Source organism: Lissotriton vulgaris, chromosome 10, assembly GCF_964263255.1.
Source record: "Lissotriton vulgaris chromosome 10, aLisVul1.2, whole genome shotgun sequence".
NCBI lineage: Eukaryota > Metazoa > Chordata > Amphibia > Caudata > Salamandridae > Lissotriton > Lissotriton vulgaris.
In genome coordinates this window covers 56,287,728-56,306,046 of record NC_141698.1, presented here as the reverse complement: position 1 = coordinate 56,306,046, position 18,319 = coordinate 56,287,728, and the positions used below count along the sequence as shown (strand labels likewise).

General features: G+C 41.7%; 1 protein-coding gene across 1 annotated transcript in view; it reads right to left on the bottom strand.

The window, feature by feature from the left end:
- The window catches only part of EARS2 (glutamyl-tRNA synthetase 2, mitochondrial), a 48,560-nt gene extending 30,463 nt beyond the window's left edge, over nucleotides 1-18,097 (bottom strand). The window contains exons 1-3 of the mRNA XM_086940437.1: nucleotides 17,877-18,097; nucleotides 5,479-5,634; nucleotides 2,023-2,212 (exon numbers count right to left, since the gene is read on the bottom strand). Coding sequence (XP_086796563.1) covers nucleotides 2,023-2,212; nucleotides 5,479-5,634; nucleotides 17,877-18,012 — 482 coding nt within the window. The 5' untranslated portion in view covers nucleotides 18,013-18,097. The remainder of the gene's footprint in view (nucleotides 1-2,022; nucleotides 2,213-5,478; nucleotides 5,635-17,876) is intronic.
- Nucleotides 18,098-18,319: the final 222 nt, after the last annotated feature.

The window sequence follows — 18,319 nt, the reverse complement described above, 5'->3', positions numbered from 1 at the left end:
TGTTATCCTATTGAGGAAAAACATATGCTGCATTTGCACACTTGTCAGAGACTTACAGACTCTTCTCCTGGTCTTAAGGTGAGTATGGGGCAAGGTCCAGGCCAACATCAACTGGTCACCTCGGTGGCACCGGGCCGAGCGGGTGAAGAGGTGTGTTTCAGCATCGGGTTCCCTGTTCACTTCCCTGGGTACGTAGGGACATAATTGGCCCTCTTCTCCTCAGGCTGTGGGGCTCTGGTGCAGGAGTGCTTTTACGTGTTGGGTTTGTGCTGTGGGAGACACTCGCGGTATAGGGGGCTGCACAAAGAGGCGGTAGGCGGAGACTGAGAGTCCAGTCTGGGCAAAGCCAGGTGTGGGCTCAGCCTTTGAGGGTCTCAGGACCCCGTTGGCACGGTCACCTCCCTCAGACTCTGGGTGTGGGGAGTGGGTGCAGAGGTACTTTGAAGAGTCAGCAGTTGAAGGTTCACTCTTTCCCTTGGTTTTGGAGAAAAGGAGGAAACAAGACAGCTGTGTCACTCTCAATGTGGGTCTCACTGTCCCTGAAGTCCTGCAACGTACAGGTCGATCTTCCTCTGTGTTGGTATCTGGGCTGGATACAACAAACCTTGGTTGCTGCAAGGGGTCCGGTACGCCAGGTATTGGTACTTTGCAGCTACTGTCGGTCCTGGCGTATTCACACTTGGAGGGAAGACAGATCTGACCTGTGGGAGCACAGTGACCTCTTCCTGGGCGGCTGCAGCGTCCGTAATCCCGGTAAGCGGCAGAACAGTGAACCAGATCTGGCTTCTTTGGTGTCTGCGGCAGTAGGGGAGTAGCTCCTCTACTCAAAGAGAGTTCTCTGGCGATTTTCAAAGCACTAGCGGCCCTCTGTGTTTCTTGGGATTATGCACAGTGGCAGGATGAGTTAGGATCTCCATGAGGAGCTGGAGCAGCAGGCCGGCTTGCAGGGTTGTTTACAAGTCGGTAGTTGCTCCTCAGTTCTCGTGTCACCACTCTTCTTTGTAGAGTCCTTCTTTGTGTCCGTTGAATCCAAGGTCCTGGCATCAGGGGTGGGGAACCCCTAGACTCAGTGCACAGTATAACCGCCTAGTGGAATACCATATACAGAGCCAGCTTCCTACAGATAGGTTGATACATGATGTCAGACAAGGTTCATTAGATGTTCCCTGGGAGTGAGGGAATGCAAGAGAGGATGCAGGTGAGTGGGAGGCGCCATATATCTGGTGCGACTGCGTTCGGATGCAAGTCTATTGGATAGAAGAGCTGGCAGATATAAACACCATCACGGGCTACCCAATAATAGAGGTCCATCACGGACAGTCTTGTACTTAGGATCAAGATCGAGGAAGGCACTGACTGGGAGGGGATGGAAATTGGTGTTTCAATGGCTGGCATGTACCAAAATGGTAACTGCAGGTTTTTTAAACAAGTGACGTTCTCCTCAGTCTGTAACTGGATAACCAAACTGAGGGTAAGAATGGCAATAAAAAGAATTTTCAAGCATATAACAAAGGTCAAGGATACTTTCTTGCCAGGGTGGCAACCTCAGCTGGACGACATGGGACGGGAATTCTCATGCCGACCCAGGCTGCGGGCATTATGTCTCTTCAATTAGGTTTCATATTCCTGGCAACAAGATTGAGAACTAGCCAAAGTGACTCCTTAAGAAAAACACAAATAAATGAGTAGCAAAGACTTAGCCCGATGAGAGGCATTATAAAACTGGAGTCTCCACGAGATGGGGAGGGAACAGTAGTGGGATGGGGTTTGAAGACTGCACAGTTTCTTTTGTAGTTGCTGTTTTTTTTTTTAGTAATAAGATCATCTATTCAAAGCAATGGACAAAAGATTTGAGGTTCCTTGAGAATATTGGTGAACAGCTGGAATGTTGAATTGAAAAGTTTAATACATGGTATTAGCACAAAACTATCATTTAGATACTGTATATTATTAAAGATAGATAATAAACAAGCATCAGTCATGTCTTTGCTACCACACTTACAACACCCTGACCCTCTGTACCGTGGGGTCTGTCGGCTACGGAGGGCTTCCCGTTTCAGCAGTTCCAGGCGCTGAGGGGTGCAGAAGCAGTGATAAGCATGTCCACTCTTCAACAGTGTGTTAGCTGCCTCCTGGTACAGCTCAAGGCGGTGCGACTGCTGGTATGGTCCAAAAGGGCCACCTTGGCGAGGGCTTTCATCTGGTGGGATTCCTACAGAAAGAAACATTCAGTGCACTCATAAATACAGCAAGCTTCATGGTACCAGACCCCATGAACACAACACAAGTCCTTATTTTTTGGACAAAAGCACTGTTTTGTGACCTCTAGTTTCACTTTTCACATTCTAAGTTTGGGTCGTAATGACTAGAAGTCATCAAGTGCACTACTGACCAAAAACTCAGGAACAGATTAAAGAATCACGCAACTAGTCCTACAAGCAACTTTGCATAAATGAATGTACCATTACATAAACAAACACCAGATAGAGAGCTACTGAGAATCTCTATTGACAATTCTGCCATTCAGTGGCCACATGCATGCACTTTAAAATACCCTCAAAATGCTGTATAAAACAAAAGGAGGAAAAATAAATGTTCTTAATTTACAAGAGTTAATTGGACAGTCTCTTAATACACTGCGTTTTATTCCATGTCTACTTCTCAGTCTTTTAAAAAATGTCCTCAAGTAGTATTGTGTTGTGACGAGCTTGGGGTTTTGGTAGCCAATGACATGCTGGGGAAAAGTTCTTGTAGAAGTGCTATTACGAGAGCTAAACGTTCTATGTTAAATAAAGGAGTTCAGTTGCTGGCTGCGTGTTGGGTTACCCCGATGAATAAAACGACGTTTACGGAATTAGTGGTGATTCAGCGTACCTGATTTACAACAAATTGCAATTACATGGTCAAAGGCAAAACACAGTGGTTCTCATTCAATCCAGGTTCAAAAGCGAACGGTGCATTAATAGCATACTTTTTCCTCGCACACATTTCAGCAGGTGAAAGCAGGTGGAGCTTCTAACTTATGTGAAGAATACCTGGCACATCCAGAGTTCTGCAGCTCGAACCGAGTGTAAACGTACAATATTGCCACGCTCTCCCCAATTCCAAGGTACAGAACTTGGAAAGCACTGGTCATAATGCACCTGGAAAATATTCCACCCAGTAGTATCGGAATTTACTTGGCTTGATATTACATCTCAAAAGAGCGGGCAAATTCTTTCTTCAGTTCACTTATCTGCTAAAACATGGTTGTAACTAACAAGTGATTTAGTTAGAAGAGGGTGGTGTGCTATACAGGAAATTTTGTTTGGAAGTCAGTGTGATATGTCATAAGTGCTGAATAAACATACAGCACTTTGCAAATTACTACCTTATCTATGAAAACAGTGTTAAACTAAGCTTTAAATCAAAGTAAAATTTTAAGAATGCCTATTTTGAGCCAGTAAACCTGCCCATTTATATTGAACGTGCTTTGTTGAAAACAGTTTTTAAAAAAACTTTTGATACTATGAAACATTTCTATGTGGACCAAACCCAATTATGTCAAACTCATATTCAGAGGTGTGTTTACTTAAAGTTTGGATTACAATTCATTCAGCACTACTGTGCATTAAAACCTCATTTTTCAACTAATCCTAAAGGCTCACTTGAAGTTGAGCACCCAGTTACCATTCACGCTGGGCTTTCCCTACCAATTTATCATTTATCAGAAAAAATAAGACATATGGCACAATAAGAATGTTGGCACAAGTGTTTGTGCACTTTTAACCAGAGAATTACGACCAGCTATCTGTTGGAGCATTTGCATTATGTGATGTGGCCAGAATGCATTACTTATGTGGTAAAAAGGTATCATGCAACAATTTTACAGCTAAACTGGGAATGTGTCGAAACAGTAAAATAGTAGTAACTTATGTAGTTTATGTTTCTTTTCTTTTTTTACATGCCTTATTCTTACATTTTTAAGAGTTGTATATAGCGCGAACTAGACCCGAGACATCGGGTATCAGAGTGCTTTACATAGCACCAGTTTCGTTACAGAAGGACACATTCATTTTTTTAGGCACAGGGAGATTGAGTTACTTGCTCAGAATCACAGTATGTCAAGCGTCATTGCCGAGACTCGAACCCGGTTCTCCAGCTTCGAAGTCGACCTCTCTAGCCGTAAGACTACATCCTCTCCCAATGAGCCAATCACTAATTTATGCAATGAAAACCATTGCGAAAGTGGTCTGATTTAGCCAAACAATTGCTAAATACATCACATTGGTAGAGCTTAAATGTGTATTATTTTGACACAGGTAAAATTGTATTTACTGTCCAAATCAGAATATGTGTTTGGCTAGTAGCAGATCCATTTTGGTATGAAATAAACCCAGAGGTGGCTTATTTCCTTATAAAAGTACCTTCCAGCATAATATATACAGTCACTTCAAGAACTTATGCACTTGTTACGTAAATCTGTAAAACCCGTTTGCCACAAGTTAGGATTCTGCTAGGGAACTTGCCATCTCATCGTTCCAAAGTTGATAACAGCGCATACCAGGAGTTTGGCTACAAGCAACATAACTTATTTACAGAGCTTGGACAAAGAGAGAACGTTGTGGTCGAGTTCCATTTCAAACATCATTAAATACGTATACAGACTGCTCTTTAGCAGCCCCAAATAATTATCCTGCATGATCAAAATGCCTTGTGACTGACATTGGTCTGTTCAATGTATGCTTGAATTTGAATCAGCAGCATTTTCGAGCAACTTTAGGCTATATTGTCACCACCAACACAGGCCAGGGCCTACAAAATGCTAGTTTTACCCTTAGTGATAGATTAATTAACAGGTGCGCAATAAGGAGCAGCTACTGCTCTTTTTATAGTGTGTATTTGTTTAAAGGAGAGCTGTGTAAAATTATAATAGGCTCTTCAACAAAACATTCCCTTATTTAGGGGTTCAATCTTTAGATTAGAAAAAGCACCTTGGAATATTACATTCCCGGTCCTATTTGCCTCCAATAAACAGTCACTGCAGGGCCTATAGATATATCACTGGTGATTCTGCAATATTGCAGTGTTTGAGCTCTCTTAGCTGTAGGGATATTAATTTCGAATTAATTGTAGAGACCTTTCACAAAACAGTGTAAATAGCAAGGATTTAGGCATAAGAGCATCATGAGTTGTGCATGAAAGGGTGGTGCACGTCAGGAGCAGGACAAACTGTGTAAAGCGGGTGGAATCTTGACAAGCGTCCTCACAATAGCTCTCAACCCTGCAAGAAACAATCTAACAAAGGGACTTGCAATAATTGTAATTGTTGTGGATGCTATACTGAGTAGTGGAAACTAGATTTATTTTATTTTATGTATCACCCTTCAATTTGTGGATCACACAAACTTAACCTATTTTGGAATGTTGCTGGTTTTAAATTTAGAAAAAGAATGGGTGAGACAATCACTGGGCTCCTGTTACAAAGTGCTAGATTACCTGCCCATTCCAGCATATCTTCGATGGCCTCTGCAGCTCCGGGCACCAGGCGGCTTTGGTCTGTGTCTTCCAGTCGAAGGATAAAGCTCCCTCTCTGTTGTTTGGCAAAAATGTAATTGTAGAGAGCGGTACGAAGTCCACCCAAATGGAGGAAGCCTTAAAAAAAAAAACAGACCACATATGGAGATTATTAGCCCTGCATGATCAAAATCCCTGCAAATGTTGTAAATCCATAATTATCTGGTAAAGGATGCAAGCACAGAATCACAAAAATCCAATGGCCCACAATATTGCCCACCGTTTTGCCAATAATTTATTGATGAAGGTAAACCGTAACATTTTAATTGCAATCGGTGCCCACTGTTAGCTTCATTTTGAGGAAAACGTTTTTTCAAGCCACACTACCCCAAAAAAGAAATATACATATATATATACATATACACACACACACACATCTATATACATGTGGTTTTGTTACCAATGATTTGATTGAAGAGGTTTAAATGACATTTTAAAAAATGGCACCACTATTGTTACCAAGACTTATGCTGAAACGCGTATATAACCTCAGCGAATAAACGCAAGTTATGTGAAAATCTACTTCTGGAGTGCCATTCTTTTCATTTACGTGGAAGAGGGATTTCTTTGAATTATTTACGCGCTGGCGGGCGCCTCGCTCTGGCACCGCCGATGATTGGGAGCACGCTGTCAACCCCAACATAACTGAATGGGAATATATATATATATATATATATACACATATATACACACACATAAATAAATACACACACACACATACATATATATATATACACACACATATATGTTCCTTTTCCGGTATGCCTAAATACGATTTTGTTTGTTATGGTAACTGTCATTGAAGAAGGCGTTGTTTGCCGAAAAGCGTCTGTCAGTTTTTTCGCCCTGTTTGCAGAATAAACTCTCCCCTTTAAAAACTTCCCAGTTGAGTGCCTCCAAGTTTATCCACGGATGGGTGGATTGTTTCTGGAATATATATATATATATATATATATATATATATATATATATATATATATATATATATATATATATGTCATTTGAGATGTCATCAGTGATGTCATGAGTGATGTCACTGACCATGTCAAGAGTGATGTAATATGTGACGTCATCAGCAGTGCATTGCACGCGCAAGTTATAGTGAATCCAACTAACTATAACGTGGGAATTTCAATGGTTTTATGCGAGTAAAATTTCCACCTAACTATAACTGGTGTGAAACCTATGGTTTTTTTCAGTGAATTTAATAGGTTTTTTAAATGCTAATTCCTAACTATAACTGGTGTGAAACCTATGTTTTTTTCAGTGAATATATATAGATATATATATATATATATATATATATATATATATATATATACTAGCAGCCCGCCCCGGCGTTGCCCGGGGGCAGAAGGGGGCTGGGGGCTGCATTTTGAGTGTTTGTGTAGTCCCGGCCGGGCCCCCCGCCCGCCCCGACATTGGTTGTACCGCTGCCCGCCCGCCTGCCTCCCGGCGGCCTCCAGCCCGCCCCAGCGTTGCCCGGGGGCAGAAGGGGGCTGGGGGCTGCATTTTGAGGATTTCTTTAGTCCCGTCCCGGCCGGGCCTCCCGCCTTACATCAGCAAAACTCCGGACTTAGCCCCCACTCCCGGGCCCCCGCCCGCCCCGACATTGCCTTGCGCGGACCGCGGACCGCCTCCCGCCTCGCCTTACCTGAGCCGCCGCGCCACTCCTCGCCGCACGTCGGCCCTCGTCCCAGCTCCTCCCAGCACGTCATCACGCAGGTGTAGGTCGCGGTCAGCGCTACGTCGCGGCCGGCGCTTGTTTTAGGGGACTACTTTTTTTTTTAAACTTTATTTTTTTAATTTACGTTTATTTTTTATTTTTTGCAGCCTATGTCCATCTACACACCCTGTGGTTTACAACAATGTATTGGGTGTGTGGATTGGTGCTGTGGTTCCCGAGTTTACCTTGCCAAAAGGTGCAAGTTCTCTCTTTATAATAGTAGTATAGATATAGATATATATATATATATATATATATATATATAAAATTTCTATGGCAAAATGAAACCCCTCATTTTGTTCCTTTTCAAATTAAATGTATTAAGTGTTACCACTTTATTCCAATCAAGATGACTTCAGGTGTGCCATACTTTTGTCATAAGTAAGACTGTTAGCGTTCTAGTTGTTCTTTAGAACACTCTGGGACATTCTGTCATTGGGCTATAGTTGGGCTACATCTGGCTGATATTTGGGCTACATTTGGGCTCTTTTGTCTCTGGGGGCCATCTTGGGAGACTGCATATCAGAATTGTTTTAATTAAATATAAGAGGATTTGAGAAGTCACTCAAAATGTGCCCTAATTTTTCTTTCTTCAGCACTAATCATAATTTCTATGGCAAAATGAACCCCCTCATTTTGTTCCTTTGCAAATTAAATGTTTTAAGTGTGAATACTTTATTCCAATCAAGATGACTTCAGGTGTGCCATACTTTTGTCATAAGTAAGACTGTTAGTGCTCTAGTTGTTCTTTAGAACACTCTGGGACATTCTGTCATTGGGCTATAGTTGGGCTACATCTGGCTGATATTTGGGCTACATTTTTTTTTGTCTTTGGTGGCCATCTTTGGGCTACATTGGGCTACATTTGGGCTCTAACATATATATATAGCCCAATGTAGCCCAATATATATTTTTTCAAAGTTAATTTTCGTAAAAACCACTGGAGCACATTTCTTGAGACATAGCAAAGGCACATCGGGGTACCAGTCCCTACAATTTTGCCAAGTTTGGTGGAAATCCATTCAGCCGTTCGGGCTAAAAGTGAGGTTGACTGCCCTATGGAAATTAACATGGGGAAAACACGTTTTGGGACCCCCCTTTTATCTCGGCCCCCGCTTGACGAATCCCCCCCAAACTTTCAAGGAAGGACCGGAGCTTCGCGAGGCAAATTCGAGGAAATTTTCAGGCAGATTCGTCAACGGGAGCCAAAGTTATTCACAATAGAATTTTGAGATTTTGCATTGAAAAAAATCCTAACTATAACTACCTACTGGCGACCGCCAGTAGGATATATATATAGCATTGTCATCCGCCCTGCAGACAAGGGTGGCAATATTGTCATTTTACCCAAAGCCATGTACATAGGGGAAGCACAAAGGCAACTAGATGATGTCAAAACCTATAAAAGGAGTAATAGATCGGAATATAACTTGAGCATTACTACAATCTGGGACAAACTTACAGATTGGAAAGACAAAGGATGGATTGAGTGGGAGGAATATTGTTATCTTAAACGGGATTATCCCGTTCTTCCTATATTATATCTACTTCCGAAGGTGCACAAATGTAAACATAATCCCCCAGGCAGACCTATCATTTCGTCTAGAGGGAGCCTTCTGGAAAATATCTCCAGATATGTAGATTATTTTCTACAAGAATATGTGAAGAGCCTACCAACATACGTACGAGACACGAAAGACTTCCTGGACAAAATCAAGGATGTCAAGTGGGAAAGCAATCAGCTTCTCATAACTCTAGATGTCAGCTCATTGTATACCTCAATAGAACACACACAAGGGATTGAGGCATGCGCCAGATTCTTGAAAAACCGTAACATCAAGTATCTTGGACATACTACCATGATATTGGACATGATCAGACACTGTCTGGTTAACAACTTCTTTCTGTTCAATGATGACATTTATATTCAAACACATGGCACAGCGATGGGCACATGTTTTGCCCCGAGCTTTGCCAACTTGTTCATGGGAGCATGGGAGGCGGACATCAGACACAGACCAGATCTGAAAGAAGACTTCCAAAAAGTCACTATGTGGCTACGTTACATAGACGATATTTTCCTTATCTGGAAAGGAAGTGAAGTAACAGCCACAGAATTCATTTCTAAACTCAATATTAACAGGAGCAATATCACTCTTACGAGTAATATTAGCAAAACGGAAATTGAATATCTGGACACCAAGGTGCAAGTGCAGAATAAGAAACTTAAAACCGTACTGTTTCGAAAAACAACAGCAGGTAACACACTACTGCACGCGCTGAGCAGCCACCCTGAACCTTTAAAGTGGAGCATTCCTTATGGAGAACTGCTTAGGGCGAAAAGAAATTGTAGCACCATGGAAGACTATCGGAAGGAAGAAACACTTATGGTGGAAAGATTTACAACCAGAGGATACCCCAAATGGGTTATCAAACAAGCCATCAATAGAGTGAAACAAGTAGAACGCAAAGACCTACTCAGCAATTTGAGGAAGAATGATGATAAAATGGAGGATGAAAATGTGACCCGTATCATCCTTAATTACAATGGTAACCACAAACAAATTAAAAAAAGTATCACTAGAAACTGGGAAATTCTTAAAAATTATCCTATAATAGGAAATACCATCCCTTCCAGACCTAGTATCACATATCGCAGGGGCCGCAATTTGAGTGATCTCTTGGTGCATAACATTATCAGTGAGAGTACACCACGAGGGGTCGATCTCCCCGGCTTTTTTCCTTGCGGTCACTGCAAAGCTTGTGCTAACAGCCAGATGGTAAAGGAATATTGGAATCCCAGTACGAGCAAGATGGAAGTGATCAAACAATTTCTAACATGTACTACCATGTTTGTGGTCTATGTATTGGTATGCCCATGTGACTTAAAGTACACAGGGAGCACCACGAAAATGGCAAAGCAACGAATACTTGAACATACCAGAGCCATAGCTAATAAGGATAAACAATATCCGATTGCTCGCCATTTTGAGAGTCATCATTTTTCCAATGCCAAATTTTTGAAATACTATATTATTGAACAGGTGATCCTCTCTGTCAGAGGTGGTAACCGTGCTTTGAAACTGAGGCAACGGGAATCGAGGCATATCATAGGTCTCTGTACCCGTTTTCCTAAAGGACATAACCTTGATGAAGAATATAATGTACACTTACATGACTAATGATTGCTTTACTGTATATTATATAATTGTATAGATACATTCTCTTATATGTACTTTCTCCAACAGGTTGAAAGGGAGGGACTCTGTCTCAGGCTTGCGACAACTGCACCCTATTCCTTTCAACGTTGGCTTTCTCCATTCTTCGCTCCAAGTATGTCTCTTTTACAATTTTGTTATTTTGGACTGAATCACTGTGCACTTTGATTTAGGTTGATATTTTACCGTTTGCGGTGAATTGGAGTACGGGTTTTTGGCCTGATCATATTAGTGTAATCAAAGTTTTGCCTTCTTTGACATAAGTGTGTACTCTTACAGGAAGTTCATATAACATTGTCTTGCCGTGTATAACTGTCAATGATGTACTGGATACCTATGTTACAACCCACTATCTAGGGTAACATACCATGCTGCAATCAAAGAATACCCACTATTTAGGGTAACACTGTATACACCTCTGTATATACATTCCCACTTACCAGGGGATACAAATCGTGCCTCAGCGACAGGGTACACATAGAGGTGGGGTCACGTCATACTTATGTGCTCCCGTTCAGTACATCTAGACTCCCCACATACTAGGGGATCTATATTGGAAAGTATAAGATTTATATTTTGCTAATCATATGCCATCGGCATCTATTGTATGACCGATATGCACTGCTTACTCGTGCCGATGAGGTTTACATTAACCATAGCAACCTTCCAGAATAGATGATTGGAAGAATATGCCCACGTGCCGCCACCGAGTTACAGTTACCATAACAACCAGTCATTTATGCTTTTGATTGGGCTGGCAGGACATGTGATCAATTCACGCACGCCGGCTCTTCCCCTGTTTAAACTAGGCACAATTTCAGCTAGTTTACACACTAAGACACGGCTTTTGTAAACGGACTCACTATTTACGCCATCATTACCATTATTTTGTGACTATCAGGAATTTTACAGACATCATATATGTTTTGTATATTTGACTGGTTTAGTCTGTCAGTGAGCCACTATTAGCAATACACTATTTGTAGAGATGCACTACAGTATTGTTTATCATAACATATATATTGTGTAAGCTTATGGACCTAATGATACAACATCTGATAACTCCAAGATGGCGCTACATATCACAGCATTTGTTTGTTAGTCCGTCATTTATGTTGATACAAAGCACACAGTAAATACGGCAAACTTTGTGATTAACTTTGTGTGAACAAGCACTCATGGAGTGCGAAACGCGTCACGTAGGGCTTATGGCGTGAATAAACCCTACCTTTGCTGACAGACCTGCGGTGTGATATATATATATATATATATATATATCCTACTGGCGGTCGCCAGTAGGTATATATAGTTAGGATTTTTTTGAATAGGGATTTCTGAAAATTCTATGTTGAATAACTTTGGCGTTGATGGACGGAATTGGCTGAAATTTTTAGGAAAATGGCACATTTTGTTTCTGAGCGGCCCCTGAAAGTTTTGGGGGCGGGGGGTTCGTCAAGCGAGGGCCGAGAAAAAAGGGGGGTCCCAAAACGTGTTTTTAACATTGAGTTTTCCATAGGGCGGTTGGACTCACTTTTAGCTCGAACAGCTGAATGGATTTCTATGAAACTTGGCAAAATTGTAGAGACTGTTTGCCCGATGTGCCTTTGCTAGGTCTCAAGATATGTGCTCCAGTGGATTTTGAGAAATTAACGTTCAAAAAAATATATATATCTTTGACAGCGTCCCGGTTAGCGCCCCGGTTCGCGTACCAGACGCGTAACGGAACTTCGAGAGGAGAAGCGGATTGGCTCTCCGGTGACTGTCAACATTCTAAACAGTCCGGAGCGGCCGCTATCTTGCGTCTCGGTAGGATCGAGAGACAAGAGGTGGAAATAAACGAAGGGGGAAATGAATGAAAGGGGGCAAGGTAGACCCTTCCTGACCCCCTAGGATTGATGTGGGGGCTATTAAAGGGCCCCGCGGGGCAAAAAAAAAAAAAAAAAAAATGTTTTCGATTTTTCGCGGTGGAAGCGCTACCCGGTACGCGAACCGGGTAGCTCACCGGTAGCGTAACGGGAGTCCGCCATCTTGTGTTTCGGACGAATTTAGTCACAAGATGGAGGATAAACAATGTTGGGAATGGGTATAAGGGGGCACGGGAGACATATCCTTACCCCCTAGGTTTTCTGAGGGTGGCTGAGGAGGCCCATATATGTAAAAAAAACCAGCCTTTTTTTCAAATTCTTGCACGGTTAGCGCCCGGTCCGCGCACCGGGTAGCGTTCCGGAAAGCGTAACTAGGGGAAAACCAAGGGAAACAGTAAAATAATATAGGTGGGTTATCCTGGAGGTGACGCACCTCAGCAACGCTATAATTGATTGGATGCCACCTCTGCATGTGGCAGTGCATAGTATAGTTTCCAAAACTATACTTTTTGTCTGTGCCTCGGGACAGAACTGCATCGCAATGAGGCATGTCACCAGCCGGGCATTGACCTTTTTTTGCCCTCGAGGGTAAGAAAAAAATTGCCATATAAAATGGTCTAAGCGGTGGGATTGCCGGGGCTCTTCACGCAATAACTGCCTCGGCTCTACCTCCTCTTCCTCTTCTTCTTCCTCTTCCTCTGGGTTTGGAAGGAACTGTGCAGGTGGTCCTTCCTTCCTAGGTGGTTGTGGTGGTGGTGGGGGTCCACCAGCTGCAGCTACTACAGATGCCATGACTGAACAAGCAGAAACAGGTCTTCCTCTCACAAAGATGAAAGTCAGAGTGAGGAAAAAAGGTGGGGGCTTTCATCATTTGGGAAAAAAAAAGGTTCTAAACCAATGAAAAGTGTTATTTTCAGGTCACATGACCTGTTACGCTTACGTTACGCGTCCCACTCCGCGCCCGGAGCGCTTCCGGGGTGCTGTGCTTCGCGCCTCGGGTCGCGCTCCGGAGCACTTCCGAGTGCGCTAACGCGGCGCGTCATAAGACGCATTACGCGGCAACGCGATACGTCGCGCTTACGCGACGCGTCACGATGTTGTTTTCGAATACGGCAGTTGCGCTAATGGAACGTTTCCCGTGCGCGGATCGGGTCGCGGCACCAAATTGAGCTAACGGGAAGCTACCCGGTGCGCGGACCGGTAGCGAAAAAAAAAAAATAATAATTTATAAACATAAAAAAATGATATTAAATACATAAAAAATATATTTTTCCTTTAAAAGAAGAATACATTTTACAGCTTTTGATATTTGCTATTAAAAAACTATTGAAATTCACTGAAAAAAACATAGGTTATAGACCATATATAGCTAGGAATTAGCATTTACAAAACCTTGAAAATTCACTGAAAAAACCATAGGTTATAGACCATATATAGTTAGGAATTAGCATTTACAAAACCTTATTTTACTCACACAAAACCATTGAAATTCGCATATATAGTTAGTTGCACTAACTGTATATCGCGCACCCGCAATCCACTGCTGATGATGTCACATATTGCATCATTCATGACATGGTCAGTGACATCACTGATGACATCACTGATGACATCTCAAATGACATCACTGATGACATCACTGATGACATCTCAAATGACATCACTGATGACATCTCAAATGACATTACTGATCACATCACTGATGATATCATTCATGTGATAATACGATGAACCTCTTCAGACTCTAATATAACCTTAGATACAATCAGTGTAAACAGACACTCACAGACTGTCATTCATCCATGGAGTTACTCACACACCTAGTCAGTCATGCAAAGAATCAATCACACCTCCATTTCCTCAACTATACAGTTATACACACCTTACTTATTCAAACATATACTAACACATATTTACTCTCTTATACAATCCCTGATACAAGTTCAAAATGATCCATACAGCCACTCACACATTCACTGGCTCTTATGCACAGTTATTTATTTATGTCAACTCTCACATGTACTGTGTTTTACATATGTACTTACTTTGACATGTAGCACTGAGATATCCATTCACTCACCAATACACTCATGCACACAGTCAACTGCCCATACAGCTGTTTCCACATGCACTTTTGAACCCATACATCTAGTGAATCAACTGCTCACACATCTATGCACAGAGTCATACACCTCCCAGCCCCCCACACACACACTCAGTCTCCCATACAAATACTTGGGCAACCAATCAATAACCCATATAATTACTCATATAGCTACTGATCAACACATGCAGCAGTTTACAGAACAACAGACATAATGATGCACAAATTAAGACAGTTTAGTCACTAACCCATGCACTCAGTGAGACACATTTAATCACTCACTCATACAGTCAGTCATGCACCTACTAAATCCTTCATCCAGACACTTATACATCCACTCATTCTTCAATATTTAAGACATATTTTGACTTTACAGAAATATACAGTCACTGGATGTTGTCATCAGTGATGTCATTTGAGATATCATCAGTGATGTCATCAGTGATGTCAGTGACCATGTCATGAATGATGTAATATGTGACATCATCAGCAGTGGATTGCGGGTGCGCGATATATAGTTAGTGCAACTAACTATATATGCGAATTTCCATGGTTTTGTGTGAGTAAAATAAGGTTTTGTAAATGTTAATTCCTAACTATATATGGTCTATAACCTATGGTTTTTTCAGTGAATTTTCACGGTTTTGTAAATGCTAATTCCTAACTATATATGGTCTATAACCTATGGTTTTTTCAGTGAATATATATATATATATATGCTCCAGCCTGTCCCTCGATGAACTTTCCGTGCGGACAAGAACGGGACACCAAATGACGCCACAGCCAGACTCAAAGTACTTTCACTGGTGGTATATTTCTATTCGTGCATACAGGGTGCAAAGCTGAGTAGTGCTTTCGATATGGTAGACCATGCAATTTTATGGCCAACTTTGTTGAAGCTAGAAGCACCCGAAGGTATAATCTTCTTCCTCGCCAGGTTATATGAGAAGTTGAAAACTAGTGTGTGCTTTGGAACTAGAGGAGAATGCACCCCAAAATGTAGTGTTAGAAGAGGAATTAGACAGGGCTGTGTCCTGGCTTCCCTCCTATTTATTTTATTTAATAATGAAATTGATGTAATTTTTAAAAAAGTTAACGCTGATACCCCTCAGGTCAAAGGTGTACCAGTGCCGGTGTTATTATACGCCGATGACGCTGTTTTACTTTCAAGGAACCCGGTGGGATTACAGCGACTAATGGATAGTTTTTCCTCTTTTATTAAAGATAGAAAATTGGTAATTAATAAAGGGAAAACTTACACCATGACCTGTGGAGCTAAAGCTAGAGTTTTAAATACTTTTTTTATAGATGGAGAGAAGGTGCAACAGGTGGAAAAATGTTGTTACCTAGGTATTACTTTTTCTAATGATAGGAAATGGAAAAATGAATTTATTAATATCCGGAATAAAATGGCAAAAAATGCCCATGGTATTTACAGATTTTCTGCCAAGGTAGGGGATCGCCGTCCCAGGGATATGCTCAAGATCTACCAGGCTAGATGTGCTACTGTAGCACTGTATGGGGCAGGAGTGTGGGGCCACGGCTGTGTTTCAGAACTGCAGCTGGAGGAAAATCTATTTTTAAAAAGGCTCCTTTGTTTGCCCATGTCAGCTTCGACTGTATTAATTCATCGAGTGCTAGCTGTCAATCACTTAGCTGATCTATTATGCCTTAGGCCATTGATTACTTGGCGGTCTATCTGGCTAGAGGATGATAAGCAATTTAATAGATCTATTGTTGAGGATTGTTTATGCCTGGACAAATACCAAAATATTCCCTGGTTCAAATATGTTGTTGCCTGTTTTTCAGACATTTTTTATCTTAATCTTGTAGATAACCCCGGTGCAGCATCTATGATCTCCAAATCTGAAATGAAAATTACTTTCTTGACATTCATGGGGAGAAAGCGGGCAATTGCAGCCAGATCTCTGTCTACTGTTATTTTTTATAATAGGTATATTACAGTGGAAGGTTTCCCTTCGTATTTAACCATGGTAACTAGGAATTCTCACAAATTTGTACTAACTAGGCTCTGATTCGGAATGGCCCATCACTTGGTAGCCCATCCTAATATTAAGAAACATCCGACTGGGCCTTGCAGGTGTGATGATGTACCACCCAGAGCACTGTACACTTTCTGTTGTTATGTAAACTGTAAACATACTTTCGTATTGCTTTTCTGAAACCCATGTTTGTTAAATACGGAGTACGTACAGTTACACATGCTATGATTTTAATTTTTAACTTGGAATCACCAGATATCTGTTTTTAAACTGCAACGTTCTTAAATAAGTGCATCAACGCTGGGAAAAGTATGATTTTTAACTGAATTTTCTCATCAATTGGTTAGATATGTCTATTTTAATGTAAATAACTGCATTTGATATGATATTATGAAATATGTAATAATAGTTTTTATTCTTTTAACATGCTGTACTGTGTTTGTGCTTTTATTGTCATTCATTTGAACCGAATAAAGCTTCATGAAATGAAATTATATATATATATATATATATATATATATATATATATATATATATATATATATATATAGAGAGAGAGAGAGAGAGAGATAGAGATAGAGATAGATATAGACATACACACACACAGAGTAATTTAAACTTTTGAAGCAGACTATGAATGAAGCATTACTAGTTTGTGAAAGTGGCAGTGGTCTTCGGAGTGTCTCAATCACTCCTGTTTTCTTCACACCATTCTTCTGCCGCCTCTCAGTTAAACACACTCTTTTTCCTCATCATGTGTTTCTGAAACACACAATCTGCTTACCTCACATCTCTTTTCTTTCCTTTTCAGCACTTGTTTCGCTCTCCTGCATCTCCTTTACTTCGCTACAGCCACACATAGCACACCCACATGTAAACACTGCATTTTCTTTTGCTTTAGCACTGTACCTCCTTTGCACACATTTGCATATAATCACAATGCCAACTGGTACACGTGACCATTATTCTGTGTGCTCTGCAGAGAGGTTAAGGGTTGGATGGGAATATATTCCGAACACCTTTATGACCCAGTGACAGGCAAAGTGAGACATTCAGATGATGCTCGACCTGAACTGTCCACCCACATCCCAAACTCATACAGTTACATAGAGTCAACTATATTCACACTGCCCACAACACGAGTAATATGGTGCAAGAAACAACTAAAGAAACACACCATCCTGGTAAAAGCAAATAGTGTTAGGGCATGCAAGAGTAAGGAAAATGTGGAATGTAAACAGGAACAACAACACTCTTCCTAGGCTGGGAGTGCAGTGTCTGGTTTTGCTGGCTGTCACCAGTAGTAGGGTCTCCCATACCCCAGCTACCGGTTACGCCACTATTCATCATTACCTGCCCTCCTCTTCCAGTCCTTGCCCCGCTAGCTGCAAACGCCCTCCATACCTGTGGGGCTGGGAGCGAAGCGTACTCTCACAGCGTTGTTAGCGGACACTGGACCCGCTGAATACCCGCGTATCACATGTCCTCTACATACGACCGCTCTCAGGAACCGTAGAAGGTCGTTAGACAGAAGCCCCATAGCCACGGACTTTCCTAACAAGCTAGCCAGGTCGGGTCACCCAAAAAGCTGCGCTGCAGACAAGCGTGCGGTGGTGACTTCCGGGAGCTGACAACAACTGGCCAATCAGGAATAAGCGCTGCATATGGCTCCGCCCACTTAAAGCACCAGTGGTTTCCCCGCTACAATATACAATGCGTAGAAGACAAGCAAAGAACTAGAGCGCTAACTTAACTTTTATAAACTCCAGCAGGCTGTAAGAAGAAGTCACACTCCTCTCAGTGGAGTGCCAGCCAGCTGGTTTTGATCTGTTCCCGCAGCACTCGTA